The following is a 16547-nucleotide window of genomic DNA, read 5'->3' on the forward strand; positions in this document are numbered from 1 at the left end:
GTGTACATATATCCGCACACCACACACATATCTAATACGTATATGTATATACATATGTGTGTGGGTATACATACATATATATTTGTGCTTGGAATCTATTCTGTTAATGGAATGTAGAGAAGGAGCAAAGTTGGTTGAGGTGTGCCGAAACCAATGTACGAGTAGGCCTGTAAAAAAGAGGGCACACAAAGAGAAATGTGTAAAGGAGGGTGTAGGTGGGTGGGGTCAACACATCTGTGTTGAACGGCAAAGGTAAGTAGGGGGTAGGGTTTATATAGGGACATAACTCCTCCCACAAATTCAGGTCAATTGGCCTTCAAACTTGTGCTCGGAATCTATCATGTTAATGGAATGTAGAGAAGGAGCAAAGTTGGCTGAGGTGTGCCGAAACCAACGTACGAGTAGGCCTGTAAAAAAGAGAAAGCAAGAAAATGGGGGATGGGTCTGCGCCACTGGGTACAACAGATAATGATATTAAGTCCAATGGGATCTATATCGTGTGTCCAAAATTCTACTTAATACGGTATCCAGAAGATGTCAATGACATGGAAGATAATCCAATTTTGTAAGAAATAGAAGAGTTCTTACTTACAGTTGACAGAGCTTAATCCAGCTCTGGTGTGAATGGCTTGCAGCGGTATTATCCCCGCTTGCAGGATATACGGCAAGTGTCCTCTTCTATGTAGTGGCAAGTAACCAAGTGGGAAATAAAAATGGAAACAATAATGGTGCAGTATGTTCCACACATGCGATAAAAGATATAAAATATAATAGATACCCTCACATTCGGTAGAGCTTCAGCTAGCTCTAGTTTGATAGGCGTGCAGCGGTATAATCCCCGCTTAGAGGATATGGGATGAGTGATCTTGACACGAATATCAATAGCTCGGAGAGAAGATAAAACAGCGATAGTGCTCTCAATAAAATCTTTAGTGAGAAAATGAAACAATAAAATATACTCACAATATATAGGGCAGACTGACTGCTCTATGTAACAGCGTAGGTGGTATGAAAAATTATTATCAGACCCAACCGCCAATATAAAGAAGATTCTTTTAACATTTTTAAAAAAAGGTGCAGATCTTAATATTTTAAACAAACAAGAAATTCATTTTTTAAGTATACAATACCCGAAAATTCCAGTAATATATTTTTTACCAAAAATTCATAAGAATATAACCAACCCACCGGGCAGACCTATCGTGTCTGGGATTGGTTCACTTTTAAGCAATCTATCACAATATATAGACACTCTTCTCCAACCCTCTGTAAAACTTATGAGGTCTTATTTAAAAGACTCTATGACTCTTTTAAGGTTTTTAAATAATTTTAGCTGGCAACCCAATTTTATTCTAGTCACCTGCGATGTTCAGTCCTTATACACAATTATCCCCCACGACATAGGGTGCAGCGCAGTGAAAAATATCCTTACACACGAAAATAGAATCTCTCACACCCAAATAGATTTTATAATTGAGGGTATTAATATAATTTTAAAGAACAATTATTTTGGTTTTTTAATTGTTTTTATTTACAAAAACGAGGCACGGCCATGGGGACCAAGTTCGCCCCCAGCTATGCTAACCTCTTTATGGCAGACTGGGAATCCACTGCCATTTGGGGCGAGCATGCCTGGCGGCCGAACTTGGTTACCTATTTTAGATATATAGACGACCTCTTTTTTATTTGGAATGGCCCCGAAGATTCTTTAAAATTGTTCATTGATCACCTCAATTGTAATAACAGAGGTATTATTTTATCTTGTGAATACAGTAAAACTACTATTAATTTTTTAGATCTGGAAATTTTTATCAAAGACGACATTTTAAATACCAAAACCTTTTTTAAAAAAGTATGCACGAATACAGCTATTGATCGCTCAAGTTGCCACTACAAGCCATGGCTGGAAAGTGCACCTAAAAGTCAATTTTTAAGATTGAGAAGAAATTGCTCTCAAATAGAAGATTTTAATTCACAAGCTGTTTTTTTTAAAAATCAATTTACAGAAAAAAATTATCTATTAGACAATCTCAATAAGACAATAGATGCAGTTAGAACCAAAGAAAGATCAGAACTTCTACACTATAAAGAAAAAACCTCCGATAACCATTTCAGTCTTCCGATTATTTTTAATTTTAATAATAAAAGTAACCACGTTAAAAAAATTATAAATAAACACTGGCACTTATTACAACATGATGATACTCTCAAACAAATTATACCAGAAAGACCAAACATTGTTTTCAGAGGAGCTCCTAGGTTGAAATCCATTTTAACCTCCAACTTTACTAAAGAAAGTACAAAGAAATCTCAATCCTGTTTTTTACCCAACACCAAAGGGTTTTTTAAATGCAAACGCTGCAAAGTTTGTAAATGTACTGATCAGTCGGTTAAACCTAAAACCACACATTTCCAATCTAATAAAACCAATATAACATATAATATTAAAGATTTTATTACGTGTACTACAAAAAATGTAATTTACCTCCTAGAATGCCCATGTGGGCTCCAATACGTGGGTATGACCACAAGAAGTCTCAAAACACGATTAGGGGAACATTGCCGAAATATAATTAATGGATACCAAAATCATACTGTGTCTAAACATTTTACTATCCATAACAATGATCCTGGTCTTTTAAAATGTATCTGCATAAAAAAATGCACTATTCCATGGAGAGGAGGCAACATCAAAAACATTTTAGGTAAATGTGAAATGGAATGGGTTTTTAATTTAAAAACACTTATCCCTAATGGTTTGAATGCAGACTTTGATTTATTTAATTATATTATTTTATCTGTTTTATCTGTTTTATATCAATTCATTTATTATTATTATTATTATTATTATTATTATTATGTTATTATTATTATTATGTTATCTCTTAACAGTACATTCCCCATCCAAGATGGCCGCCGCCATTATTTTCATCTCCCAAGTCCCTCCCTAAGTGTTCCCTAACCACTCCTCTTTCCTTTCAGCCCAATACAGGGCTTTACATACATGGAGCTTATCTCATAACTAAATGCCCCACAATTCCGTGCGGCCGGGAGTGACGTCACGCTTATGACGCGTGTCACGTGATCCGGCCGAAAACATGTTAATACTTAACCAATAACGCTCGTTTTTGTAAAATAATTATGCTAAAAGCATCTGTGAAGCTATATCTATTGAATTCTTACAATTAAATGCTGTTATGTATGTGCAAAAAATATCTGTTTTACTATTGGTTGTACAATTTTGGCGCCAATTTTAAATCATCTCTAACGAGCCAGGTTGAAATGTTTGCTATCCATTGATAAAGCCTTATATTGGCGAAACGCGTTTGGATACTTTTACTGTTTTTATATACTGTTAATAAAAAAATTTTGGTCATTTTTACATTGTAACCATCATCTTTTACTACTACCTGGCTTTTTTATATATTTTTATATATATATGTTATACTTCTTTTATTTTTTTATTTTTATTTTTTTACTTCCTGGATATAATACTCCAAAGAATCCTAGGTGGAGATTATACCACCTACGCTGTTACATAGAGCAGTCAGTCTGCCCTATATATTGTGAGTATATTTTATTGTTTCATTTTCTCACTAAAGATTTTATTGAGAGCACTATCGCTGTTTTATCTTCTCTCCGAGCTATTGATATTCGTGTCAAGATCACTCATCCCATATCCTCTAAGCGGGGATTATACCGCTGCACGCCTATCAAACTAGAGCTAGCTGAAGCTCTACCGAATGTGAATGTATCTATTATATTTTATATCTTTTATCGCATGTGTGGAACATACTGCACCATTATTGTTTCCATTTTTATTTCCCACTTGGTTACCTGCCACTACATAGAAGAGGACACTTGCCGTATATCCTGCAAGCGGGGATAATACCGCTGCAAGCCATTCACACCAGAGCTGGATTAAGCTCTGTCAACTGTAAGTAAGAACTCTTCTATTTCTTACAAAATTGGATTATCTTCCATGTCATTGACATCTTCTGGATACCGTATTAAGTAGAATTTTGGACACACGATATAGATCCCATTGGACTTAATATCATTATCTGTTGTACCCAGTGGCGCAGACCCATCCCCCATTTTCTTGCTTTGTCTATTTATCTCCAGGGACATTAGAGGGAGTCCCTGTTTGGGACTGCTGCCTTCCTGATTAGCGGTGACTCTATTCCTTGTTTTGTTATCTCTGTAAAAAAGAGGGCACAAAGGAATTAAAAGTAAACACACTTTATTGAAAATTTTAATTGCGAGATTTCTGAAAGCCTGCCTGAGCTCCCTTCCTGGTCGAGGGATGTAGGAGTTGTATATTGAGGATTTCCAGCGTCCCAGCCTCTTTATGATGTGTACTAGGGTGTTAGTGCTAGAGGCTGATGATGCTGCGCCGATGCGAAATGAGTGACCAGAGAAGGAGGCTGGGTTGTAGCCTAACCTAGACAATAGAATTCTGATGTGTGACGTAAATTTAGCTGTGGTGAATGGGTGTCCTTGGAGTAGAAGTAGTGGAGTATCTGGTGAGTGCGTGAGGTGAGAAACCAGGAGCATATCCAGAACATGTACAGGGCACCACAAATTCTCGGTAGGGAAGAAGGGAATGATAGTGGGATAGGCAGAGTGATTAGTCTTGGTAGAAGGCAAAGAGAGTAAAAATGGTCGTCTACTCTCTTTAAGTAAGAAAGTTTGAGTCATCGTACTGTTTCTCCTTGACGTACCACGGTGAACTCTCTAGGTCTGAGGAACCCATAAAAGGCCAAAAAAATGGCAGATTTCATGACTAAATTGGTATTGTGGTCAAACGGGGATTTGTCCAATAAGTCGCTTAGGAGACAGAATATTGGACCGTCTATTGGTAGCCTAGTCGTACTAGGAGAGACAGACCTTGAAAATACCTTTGAGGATTTTCTTAATGGGGTAGGATTACAGAAAAGGAGCGTGGTTAGGGAAGTTAGTGAGGATGTGGTGTTGTACTCCAGTGAGGTAGAGTTTGATAGTATTATAAGAGAGTTTAAGGTGTAAATGGCAAAAGCCACCATAGTTTTGATGGAAAGGTCACCTTGTTAGCAAAACTCGGCTGTGAATTTGTTAAAGATAGTCAGTGCCCTAGCGTAAAAGATAGTGGTGTTGGGAGACAGTGCTTGGTGCGTGAGTGGAGTAATAGTTCGTTTAAACCAGGGTTAGCCATAGGTGTGCCGGAGGGGGAGCCCGGCCGGAGACCTGTAATTTAAGAGCATACAAGAGTGTTAGCAGCTGAGTAGAGGAGGTGTAGAGAATGAGGTCTAAGATATATCTATATTGCTTAAGCATGTATCCCTACATGCTGGAATAGTAGAATATAGGCAAGTTACATCAAAATTATACATTGGTATGACTGAAACTATTCCATGAACTGGAGGAAAAGAAGGATACAAAAATGTCAAATCACACTTTATTACTTGGAGTGCAAGTAAGCAGCCCCCCGAGATGAGTAAGGTTGCGAAGAGAAAGTGCCATTAACTGGACGTGGTGTCGTCGTATAATGAAATGTGTGCTGAACCAGCTTATTTGTTCGGTGTCAGACGGGTTGGGCACATGGACTTGGTGTGGGCTCTGAAGCATATGGAGCAGATGTGCAAAAACCTGCATGCGCTGTAGCTGCATATGCCAGTGTTAAAGTTATTGCACACCTGCGCCTTGCCCAAGAAGGTGATGGGTCTGCCCAGCTTGTCTCTCTGGACACCTTCCTGTCTAGGGAGTAGGGTGAGAGAGTGGTGGGGTGAAAAAGTGGACGTGGAAGGGTCTGCATCCCCAGGGCATAGATCGGTGGAGTGTGAAGTGGAACCACAAGAGGCACAAGATGGGGGCCTCAGACCAGCAAAATGACGGCAGAATAACTCAGTATCTGACACCAATCGATTCTAATATTGAATTGTGTCAGATGAGTAGCTGCCTTGGTCGAAACGGATTTGTGGTAATCGTAAAATGAGGACCCTCCATACTTGATGCCCAAATCAACCACCTCGTGCATATATAAATCAAGCTCTTCTCTCCTATGTGGGTACACCGTGCAGATAACATCGCGATAAGTGCCGAACGCGATAAACTGTGGGATGGTAAGTTTTTTATTCAAACGTGGGTCTCTGGCTCTTAAGACTACGGAAATGCCCCCGTAGTTGTAAGCTCTATTCTCTAAGACGTCTTGGGAGGCTATGAGGAGGGACATTAAATTGACGACTTTTCCATCAAGAATATCTTTCTTGATGGAAGCAGGAACAGAGTGGGATGGTGAGGTGTGGGTAGTGGGAGTGGTAGTGGCTGGTGGGGGAGGAGAAATGAGGGGTATGGCAGTCAGAGCGGTCGAGGTTACCGGTGTAGGGACTGCTGAGGCTGTTAAGTCACCTGGAGTGGCTATGGCTGATTCCACCTTCAGCAACCTGCTGTTAATGGATTGCAGATTGGCCAGTATAGGCGCCAGAGTTTCCTGGGTGGAATCAGAAAAGCCAACTGAAGGCCCTTGTGAACTGGTGCCGGGCCTTGGTTTGTTGGCCTGAGTAGTCAGCCGTTAATAAAGTTCTGCTTTCCTGGTGGTGGTTGGAAAGAGGATTCCCCTGAGCCTAAGTTCAGCCGATATTTTAGGAATGGTCCAATATCTTCGGGATCTGGGAGTAGAAGGAGTGAGGGATTCCACCGGAGACCCAGGCCTGGCTGGCGTGCTGGGTATATCGTCTGATGGGGGTTCGATGATTGGTTCTTGCAACATCCTGAAAGGAATAATGATATGGATAAGAAGAGAATAGTGGAGGTGGGATGAAACCTCCGGAGAACTAGCCTGCTAGCTAATACCGAAGCAAATAATTAAAATTTAGAACCAAGGGACAGATGAGGCCCTGCTATTGCCAAGCGGCGGTGTTAGGCTCTACCTATGATTTGGGCCGAGGGGATTTTGTGGCCACCAGAAGGAGGTGGCAGGATGGCGGCCTCTCGGTGACTGTAAGAGATTAAAAATGTGTGGCCGTGCATGGGAATCCCTGACTGTAACCCTAAAGAAGAGCGAGCGAGGTGGCTAGCTATGATTTGGTCGTGGGGCTGAACCTCCGTGTATGAGGTAGGGGTGTAGACCTCGCGGACCGTAGTATTATTGGGGGAAGCTAGGGCCAGCACCTGACCCTAAAATCCAGTTCTCTACCCTAACGGGGGCTTGTCTCTTGCAGGAAGTATGTAACGTATGTAGATACTGACCTTGAGTGCTAGTTCTGTATATAGGAAATTGCTCGAGCGACTTCAATATATAGGTCTATATATACTTTGTATAATCAGGTCCAGTCCAGGAACCTAGGGGTAAGAAAGATGCTAGTAGGCCAGAGGCGTGCAATTGGTAATCCAAGTGTAAAAATGTAGAACGTATGGAATGGTGTGTAACAGAAACACTGTATGATAAAGACTCGTGTAATGAGAGAGACCTGAACGTAGGTCCAAAAACTTTTTGAGACAAGCCCCTGGAATCCCAGAACTGAGCAACATTATTTGACAGATATGCAGGCGAAGTGAGGCCTTAGAAGGACGTAATAGTAGTGAGTAATATTAGGGATACCTACTACTGGAACGTAAGGAACCAGGTAGACTGATGAATGTTTATATAGGGTTTATATAGGGACATAACTCTCCCACAAATTCAGGCCAATTGGCCTTCCAACAAATATATATATATATATATATATATATATATATATATATATATATATATATATATATATACACACACACACACACACACACACACACACAATCTCCCATAATGCTGTAAGAGCATAAGGGGAGATGTAGTCCATAACATCTAGAGTGTCAGAGGTTGCCTAGCTAAAATGTATTATATCAGGGCACAAACATCCTTCTAAAATGTCATTAGTATTTCATTGTGTTTATTTTTAATTAAATAGTTAATTTATTTGTGTTTTGCATCCAGTTTATTGAAGCAATTTAGAAATGAGAGTTGGTTGCTGCAAAACACTACAATCAAAATAAGGACCACTTATCAGCCTAATAAGCAGCCTTGTGCATAAATAAGCCCTGATGTTCCAAATACAGTGTGTGACTTTGTTATAATTAACTTGGCCTCAACCTTGCAAGTGGTATGCTACTGTGGAGTTAGGTTACTTCCTTGCAGAGACAGCTCTAACCATTGGAGCTATGTAGAGCTCCCAGGCTATTATCTTTGTAAAGGCAAATCAGCTTATGTTACCAGGGATAGCTGTTGTACTCTCAGTTCACCCATCAAGTGACTGCTGACACCTTGATAGCAGAGAGCTCCGTTCAGCATATAAGAAATTATTTTACATTGAGCTTCCTTTCACTGGCAAACAAATCAGATATTCATTAGCTGCTAAAACAAGAAAGAAAACACATGTATAAAATAATACAGTAATGTCAGTCTGCAGTCATCTGGCTTAAACAATAGTATCACTTCAGAGTCATATTAACTACCGGTATATGTATTTATGAGAATCAACTTGCCGTCGTCAGTGAGTGAGTGAGTGGGATGTAGATTTAAACAAAGTAGTTGAAATAGTGTGAAAGGTATTTAAATGCACCTCTTTGAAAATCAAAGAAGATATTTTCATATGAGAAAAAATATTTTTCCCCCACTGCTGTTCCTTTAATCATCAATGCATATTTCACAGATTTTTAAAAGACAATTTCTTCAAAGGAAGCTCAAAATGCTTTTCAGAAAGTTCATGAAAAGACTGAAAACTGGCTTGACATGGTCTAGTGAGATAATTACACAGCACAAATCTGAAGCTCAAAATAAACTGCTAGGTGCTAGTATGTAGTGACCAACTTACAGAAAAATACCAATCGTAGCGTCCATTGCCCATGTATATTAACACTGGAGGTGTTAAATTATTCCATTCTAAAGGGAAAAAAATCCACCTAAATAAAATCACTTTATGTTTGATATATAATGATGAATACAAAATATAATGGCATATAACAGTACTATTATAAATAACAGCACAAAATATATTGAAACATACATGGCTGTATGGGATATCTCGATCTCTCTCTCTCTCTCTCTATATATATATATATATATATATATATATACACACACACACACACACACATACACATATACACACACACATACATCGTCCCGACGCCCGGGACATGCAGTTTTGGCCAGAAGTGTGTGGTGGTTTTTTTTGTTTGTTTGTTTTAGCCCTACAGCAGCAGGGCTGCCTTGGGGGAGTTGGTTACAGGCAGGGAAGGCATAACCAGCAGGTAGAGAGCCAGACTGGCCCACCCAGAAACACATACCAGGATGCCGTAATTGTGAGCGTAACCACAGCTCACCATAAGGTTTTAGGAGCGCAGCAGCATGGGTGTCCGGGGGGGGACACATCTGTTACACATTGTAATGACAGTGTCATGAAGGGGAGGGGCATAGTCATTATAACAAAGCTCGGGTGACCAGATTTTGGAAATAAAAAACCAGGACACCCATTAGGCAAGGAGACAGAGATCGGCGTGACGCTGGAAATAAGGTAAATAGCGTTAAGTGGAGAGGGGGGAGGAGGCAGGATTTGTAAATGCACTCACCGCACACAGATGACACACAGCAAGCACACACACTATGAAAAAGGGGAAACATTGGGAGAGCAGAAGTTATAAAACACTCACAAATTCACATTTTTGCAAAATCAATTCAAAGGGGTAAACAGAGGCAAAGATTTCCACATTAGCTAGGTTTGCCTCCATTTCGCCTTTCAGATTCATTTTTCTGTTCAACAAATAGCCCTGTCAATGCTCAGTGCTCTTTTTTTAGTGGAAATTATTTTTTGTCAGAATAGTCAGGAAGGACAAGTAGACTGGGATACCACTTTACCCCTTTGGACAAGTAGATTTATTTTATTTGTATTGCTTTTTTTTTTTTTTTTTTTTAATCCACATACCTGGTGGCATTTAACATTTTGCTGAACATAATGAAAATATGGCAGTGGTCCAGGGAAACATTTTGTGACAAAGGGGAAATGTGTTTACCTATGTTGTAAGAATATTATTTACTACAAATTATCAACTATTTGTTATTAAGACGTCTAATACTAAAATATACTGATAAGCCACTCGCCAAATGTTTTTTTTATTGAATATTTTCAAAGTTATTATGATACAACATTTCCAAAAGAAAAAAAACATGTATCATAGTATACATTATAACAAATATTAACAGGGGAAAATGAACAGTATATTTATCCGGTTTTACAAAGAATAGTATATATTTACTGATAAGCCACTAATGTGAGCATTACATTTTTTGCTTTGGGTTAGTTAAAAAATGTAAAAACACAACATAGTGCTAGTGAACATTCTCTTATACCAAACCAGCTCTTGTAGTGGGAAAAATGTGCATCCATGTTTTCTCTCAATGCATAGTGTGCAGTCACACAATGGACTTTATGCTATGCTTTATAGACTTGTTCAACTTCATTGAATTAAACTCCACAGGTAAATCGCAGGCAGATTAATTTGTTTGAGCGTACATTTCACATACTTAATGAGCTGCATTTATTCCAAGCAGGACTCAATGACACCCAGCTCTGAGATTTGTGACTAGTCAACCAATGCAATGTTTTTCTATCAATATAGGCAGTTGAGCACTATGACGGCAGGCTATTTGCAAGATATTTAAAAGGTTATACCGCACATCAGAATATCAGAGAGCTGTAGTGGTGTATGATTCCAGTAGTACCCTGGCACCATTCTACAATGGCTTACCTCTTAATCTGGGTCCCTCTATGCGCCTAGCCTGCCTGCATGGCAGCTGAACCATATCAGATTTCTTCAGGGCCGCAAAAGATGAAAGCCAATCCTGACGCTCTCTAAGTGGCTGAGAGAATTGATTGAGGCTTGCTAGTGACACTGCCAGAGGTGTAGTTATACCTCTGGCAGACAGCCTCAATATCTCAGTATGTGCAGCATTTCTGAGTGCTGAAACACTGCACATAAAGGCTCCTTGCTCCATGGCCAATTCAAAACACTGAAGTGGTCATGGTGCTTGGAGAAACTCTTTACATTACAAACTAATTTTTAACAGGGGTGATTTTATAATAGTACATAAAAGAAATATCCAACATTAAACTGCAGTTACAATTACAGCAGTCAAAACTACAGTTTTAATTGGTACCTTTCTTGAAGTGTGGATATCAAAAAATGGCTTGTTCCGAACACTGAATGGTTCTTGCGCTTTGTCAATCTGGCCTGTCTTCATTTTCTCATGCCGTGGAAATATAATCTCTTTTTCAATACAGGATAGTCGAATGTTGAAGTCACAATCCCCAACAGGCTGACCCTAGAAATATAAAGAAAGGATTATTCAAATTATGATTTTAAGAAAAAGTGTGTTTCCAACATTTTCTCCTTACCATTTTTGCTTATAAACAAAGTACAACAAAGCCATAAGCACATGGACACTTTGGACACCACTGAACATAAGCAGTAAAAGATAATAATTTGAAGTACCACAATCTCAACAGTGTGCTGTAGTGGCTATGGTGCCAGGAGTGCCTTGGCACAATGCCCATTGTAAAAAATCTGTTTTACTTTATTACATTTTCCACAATAAGCACACAGTCTATGTTAGAAGCTATGTAGGAATACAAAGGATTTCCAATGCAATCACTTTCAACATAACAGATACAAGATTAATTAACATTCTATGGATTTAAGATATTAACTGGTACATCATGTGTTAAAATTACTTGCGGGCTCATCGTTTAGTTTTAGAGACAGCAGGGGCCATGGATACAGTAGTTTATGTAATGAACTACTGTATCCAAGATTAGGGTGGCCTTTCATTCTCAGATTATTTGTCTGGGTTATTTAAAATGCCACATACACCATGAAATGCCATGTGGAAACACCACTGTTTCACATATAACTGTTAACTCTTAATACAGAAAGCAAATCAAATTGGCAACTGTGTGAGTGTATACAGTCAAACCAGTCTCATTGTTCCTACCTACTACTTTGCTTACTTGATTATGACATAAATGCATTAACAGTGTAAAGCATGTAAAAGGTATCTACACACAACGTGTTTGATCACAACTTTGCTTTTCGCTACATTATTTATAAAATATTTTACCAGGAAGGCTACATTAAGATTTCTCTCATTTTCAAGTATGTCCTGGGTTCACAAAACATTGCATTGATACAATATGGTACAATAAAATACAAAAACAATATTAAAGGGACACTATAGTCACCAGAACAACTACAGCTTATTGAATTTGTTCTGGTGAGTAGAATCATTATCTTCAGGCTTTTTTTGCTGTAAACACTGTCTTTTCAGAGAAAATGCAGTGTTTACATTACAGCCTAGTGATAACTTCTCAGATGGCTGTTAGAGATTCTTCCTGGGTCATGGCTGCCTAAAATGCATCCAACCATTCAGTATCTCTTCCTTCTGCATTCAGACACTGCACTTTCCTCATAGAAATGCATTGATTCAATTCATCTCTATGAGGAGATGCTGATTGGCCAGGGCTGTGTTTGAATTCTGCTGGATCCGCCCCTGATCGTCCTCTTTGACAATCCTATGGGGAACCATTGTGATTGGATCAGGCCACCACTTCTGATGATGTCAGAGGTCCGAGAAATTTTTACAGGCAGAGGCCGCAACTTCAGACTTGAATACAAGTAAGATTTTACTATATTTAGGGAGGCAAAGGGGGCCAAGGAGGCTAGATAGTGGTTTTAACACTATAGGGTCAGGAATTCATGTTTGAGTTCCTGACCCAATAGTGCTCCCTTAATACACAATATATACAAAATTTAAAATAGAACAGGTAGGAAATATATAAATCAACCATGACAGGTGCATTCTGTTTTAAGATATGTAGAGGGGGATCTCTTAAAGGACTATAGGCTTGGGGAAGATTTGAAAGTGTGCGGGAGGTCGTTCCATAATTGCGGTGCTCTGTAGGAAAAGGAGGATCGAGCGGCTTTCTTTTTGTTTTGAGGTAGACTAAATAAAGTGCGGGATCGGAAGTGGGAACAGCTGGGGAGAGCATTTTGCTCAGGTAGGGTGTGAGCTTCCATGAAAAGCTCTTAAACAAGGCTGGAAAGATGAAGGGTGCGTCTGGATTCCAGCAACAGCCAGTTTAGTTCCTTTAGCATGTCACAATGGTGGGTCCTGAATATTATAATGTAGCTGTTCTGGTGACTATAATGTCCCTTTAAGAATTGCTAAATTTCTAAATATCAAGAAACACATTTTTTTTTAATAAACAAAAAAACAAAATAAAACCGTGCATTTCTACCTACACGGTGTGTCATTTCTTTGTGAAAAAGGTGTATAAAATATAACTTTTATTAGATCATTTTAAAATAAATGAGAATAATTTAAATGTGAAAAAATAATAACAATATAGGAGGACAGTCCTTGATGGTTTAACAATTATAGGCTATAGTAGTCACACTATACTGTGTTTAGCAATGATTAACATTCTCTGTAACTCAGTATGGGGATACAAGTAGCAATTTATAAAGTTAGCAAAGGATTGTGTGACGGTCTGAATAGTTAGCACCATCAAGCATCCCCTTATTCAATAAAGAATATCACCAATAATCCCAAGGTTACAATATCCCTGGTGTCACATAATCCACACATGAGCCAAAGCTTAATGCTGGAATAAGACTGGTTTAATGGCAAGCAAGGGCATTCAATTTATACAACACATAGCTCCTCCTCTGAGTTGGCGAGATAGAATTTTAGAATCATACTAAACTCAATTATCTGCTGGCCAGAAAAAGTTAACATTTTCAAATTTTTCCGAAATACCCCAAAAATACATAAAAACCCCACAAAAAATCATATCCCTGAGTAGCTGAGCTTGATGGGAGAAACATATTACAAATTCAGCCCAATTCGTTCAGTAATTTTCGAGCGCCACCATGTGGAAGTTTGAATCCAAAAAAGAGTTCTTTTACAGCGATAGGAGGACAAACACACAGGTATATATATCGAAGTTATACAGAGACCGTTAATCATTGCTAAACACAGTATAGTGTAACTACTATAGCCTCTTAAAACAGCTATAATTGTTAAACCAGCAAGGGCTGTCCTCCTATATTGTTTTTGTCTTTATAATTATTTTTTTTACATTTCAATTATACTCATTTATTTTAAAATGATCTAATAAAAGTTATATTTTATACACCCTTCTCACCAGGAAATGACTACGTGTAGGTAGAAATGGTTACAGCCCAACACCGTGCAGGATGTTTGGCATTTGCCAGAGAACACAAAGATTGGCAAATTCGCCACTGGCGCCCTGTGCTCTTCACAGATGAAAGCAGGTTCACACTGAGCACATGTGACAGACAGGGCCGCCATCAGAAATTTTGGGGCCCCTAACACAGCTCAAGGTCTGGGCCCCCCTTCAAGCCCGCCCACAGGGCCCGCCTCCAAATCCCACCCACAGGAATACACACACACTAACATATACAAATACTGAAACAGACATACACACATGCATAGGGAGATACTGACACACACACACACACACACACAGACACACACACATATACATGCAGACATACACACATACATACACTGGCACACACACATACACTGGCATACACACATACATACACTGGCACACACACATACATACACTGGCATACACACATACATACACTGGCATACATACATACATACATACGCTGGCATACATACACTGGCATACATACATACATACACTGGCATACATACACTGGCATACATACATACACTGGCACACTGGCATACACACATACATACACTGGCACACAAACACTGACATACACACATACATACACTGGCATACACACATACACTGGCACACTGGCATACACACATACATACACTGACATACACACATACATACACTGGCACACTGGCATACACACATACATACACTGGCATACATACATACATACATACATACACTGGCATACATACACACATACACTGGCATACATACACTGGCATACATACATACACTGGCACACTGGCATACACACATACATACACTGGCACACAAACACTGACATACACACATACATACACTGGCATACACACATACACTGGCACACTGGCATACATACACTGTCACACTGGCATACATACACTGGCATACACACATACATACACTGGCACACTGGCATACATACACTGGCAAACTGGCATACATACACTGTCACACTGGCATACATACACTGGCATACACATACAATGGCATACATACATACATACACTGGCATACACACATACATACACTGGCATACACAGATACATACACTGGCATACACACATACATACACTGGCACACACACATACATATACTGGCGCACACACACATACATACACTGGCACACATACACTGGCAAACTGGCATACATACACTGGCATACATACACATATATACACTGGCATACATACACTGGTATACATACATACATACACTGGCATACACACATACATACACTGGCACACTGGCATACATACACTGGCAAACTGGCATACATACACTGGCACACTGGCATACATACACTGGCATACATACACATATATACACTGGCACACTGGCATACATACACACACCTCATTTTCAGCCACCCTCCTCTCTTCCTTACCATTTCGTCGCAGGAGGGTGGCTGGGGATGATGTGCGTCGGCTTCCTCTCCTTGCGGCCTTTCTCTTCTCCTTCCCCCGCGCGGAGTAAACAGGGAGGAAGTGACCGGACGTCACTCCCTCCCAGCAGCACTTGCTTTCCGGCTGCATTTTCTTTTTAAAGGGGCCCGGTCGCGCTATTATAGTGCTGACCGGGCCCCTGAAGATAATAGGGCCCATTGGGTGGCCCTAAATGCTTGGGCCACCTGATGGGCCCCATCAGCGTATGGGCCCCGGTGCAGATGCACCGGCGGCAGTTAAGCTAATACACGTGGGGCCCGGGCGGCCGGGCCCCCCAGGGCCGCCGGGCCCGTGACAATTGTCACGGTTGTCATGCCCTGATGGCGGCCCTGGTGACAGAGTATGGAGACGCCGTGGAGAACGTTCTGCTGCCTGCAACATCCTCCAGCATGACCAGTTTGGCAGTGGGTCAGTAATGGTGTGGGGTGGCATTTCTTTGGGGGGGCCGCACAGCCCTCCATGTGCTTGCCAGAGGTACCCTGACTGTCATTAGGTACCGAGATGAGATCCTCAGACCCCGTGTGAGACCATATGCTGGTGCAGTTGGTGCTGGGTTCCTCCTAATGCAAGACAATGCTAGACCTCATGTGGCTGGAGTGTGTCAGCAGTTCCTGCAAGACGAAGGCATTGATGCTATGGACTGGCCCGCCCGTTCCCCAGACCTGAATCGAATTGAGCACATCTGGGACATCATGTCTCGCTCCATCCACCAACATCATGTTGCACCACAGACTGTCCAGGAGTTGGCAGATGCTTTAGTCCAGGTCTGGGAGGATAAAATAGAAAGGTGAACAGCGCTAGAGATCAGAAATTGTACATACGTTTA

General features: G+C 40.2%; 1 protein-coding gene across 2 annotated transcripts in view; it reads right to left on the reverse strand.

Annotated features, from left to right (window-relative positions):
* The window catches only part of RNGTT (RNA guanylyltransferase and 5'-phosphatase), a 444501-nt gene that overhangs the window by 279020 nt on the left and 148934 nt on the right, over window positions 1–16547 (reverse strand). For both annotated transcript variants that reach the window (XM_063443564.1, XM_063443565.1), the window contains exon 11: window positions 11171–11335. In XM_063443564.1, coding sequence (XP_063299634.1) covers window positions 11171–11335 — 165 coding nt within the window. The remainder of the gene's footprint in view (window positions 1–11170; window positions 11336–16547) is intronic.

Source organism: Pelobates fuscus, chromosome 2 (assembly GCF_036172605.1).
Source record: "Pelobates fuscus isolate aPelFus1 chromosome 2, aPelFus1.pri, whole genome shotgun sequence".
Classification (NCBI taxonomy): domain Eukaryota; kingdom Metazoa; phylum Chordata; class Amphibia; order Anura; family Pelobatidae; genus Pelobates; species Pelobates fuscus.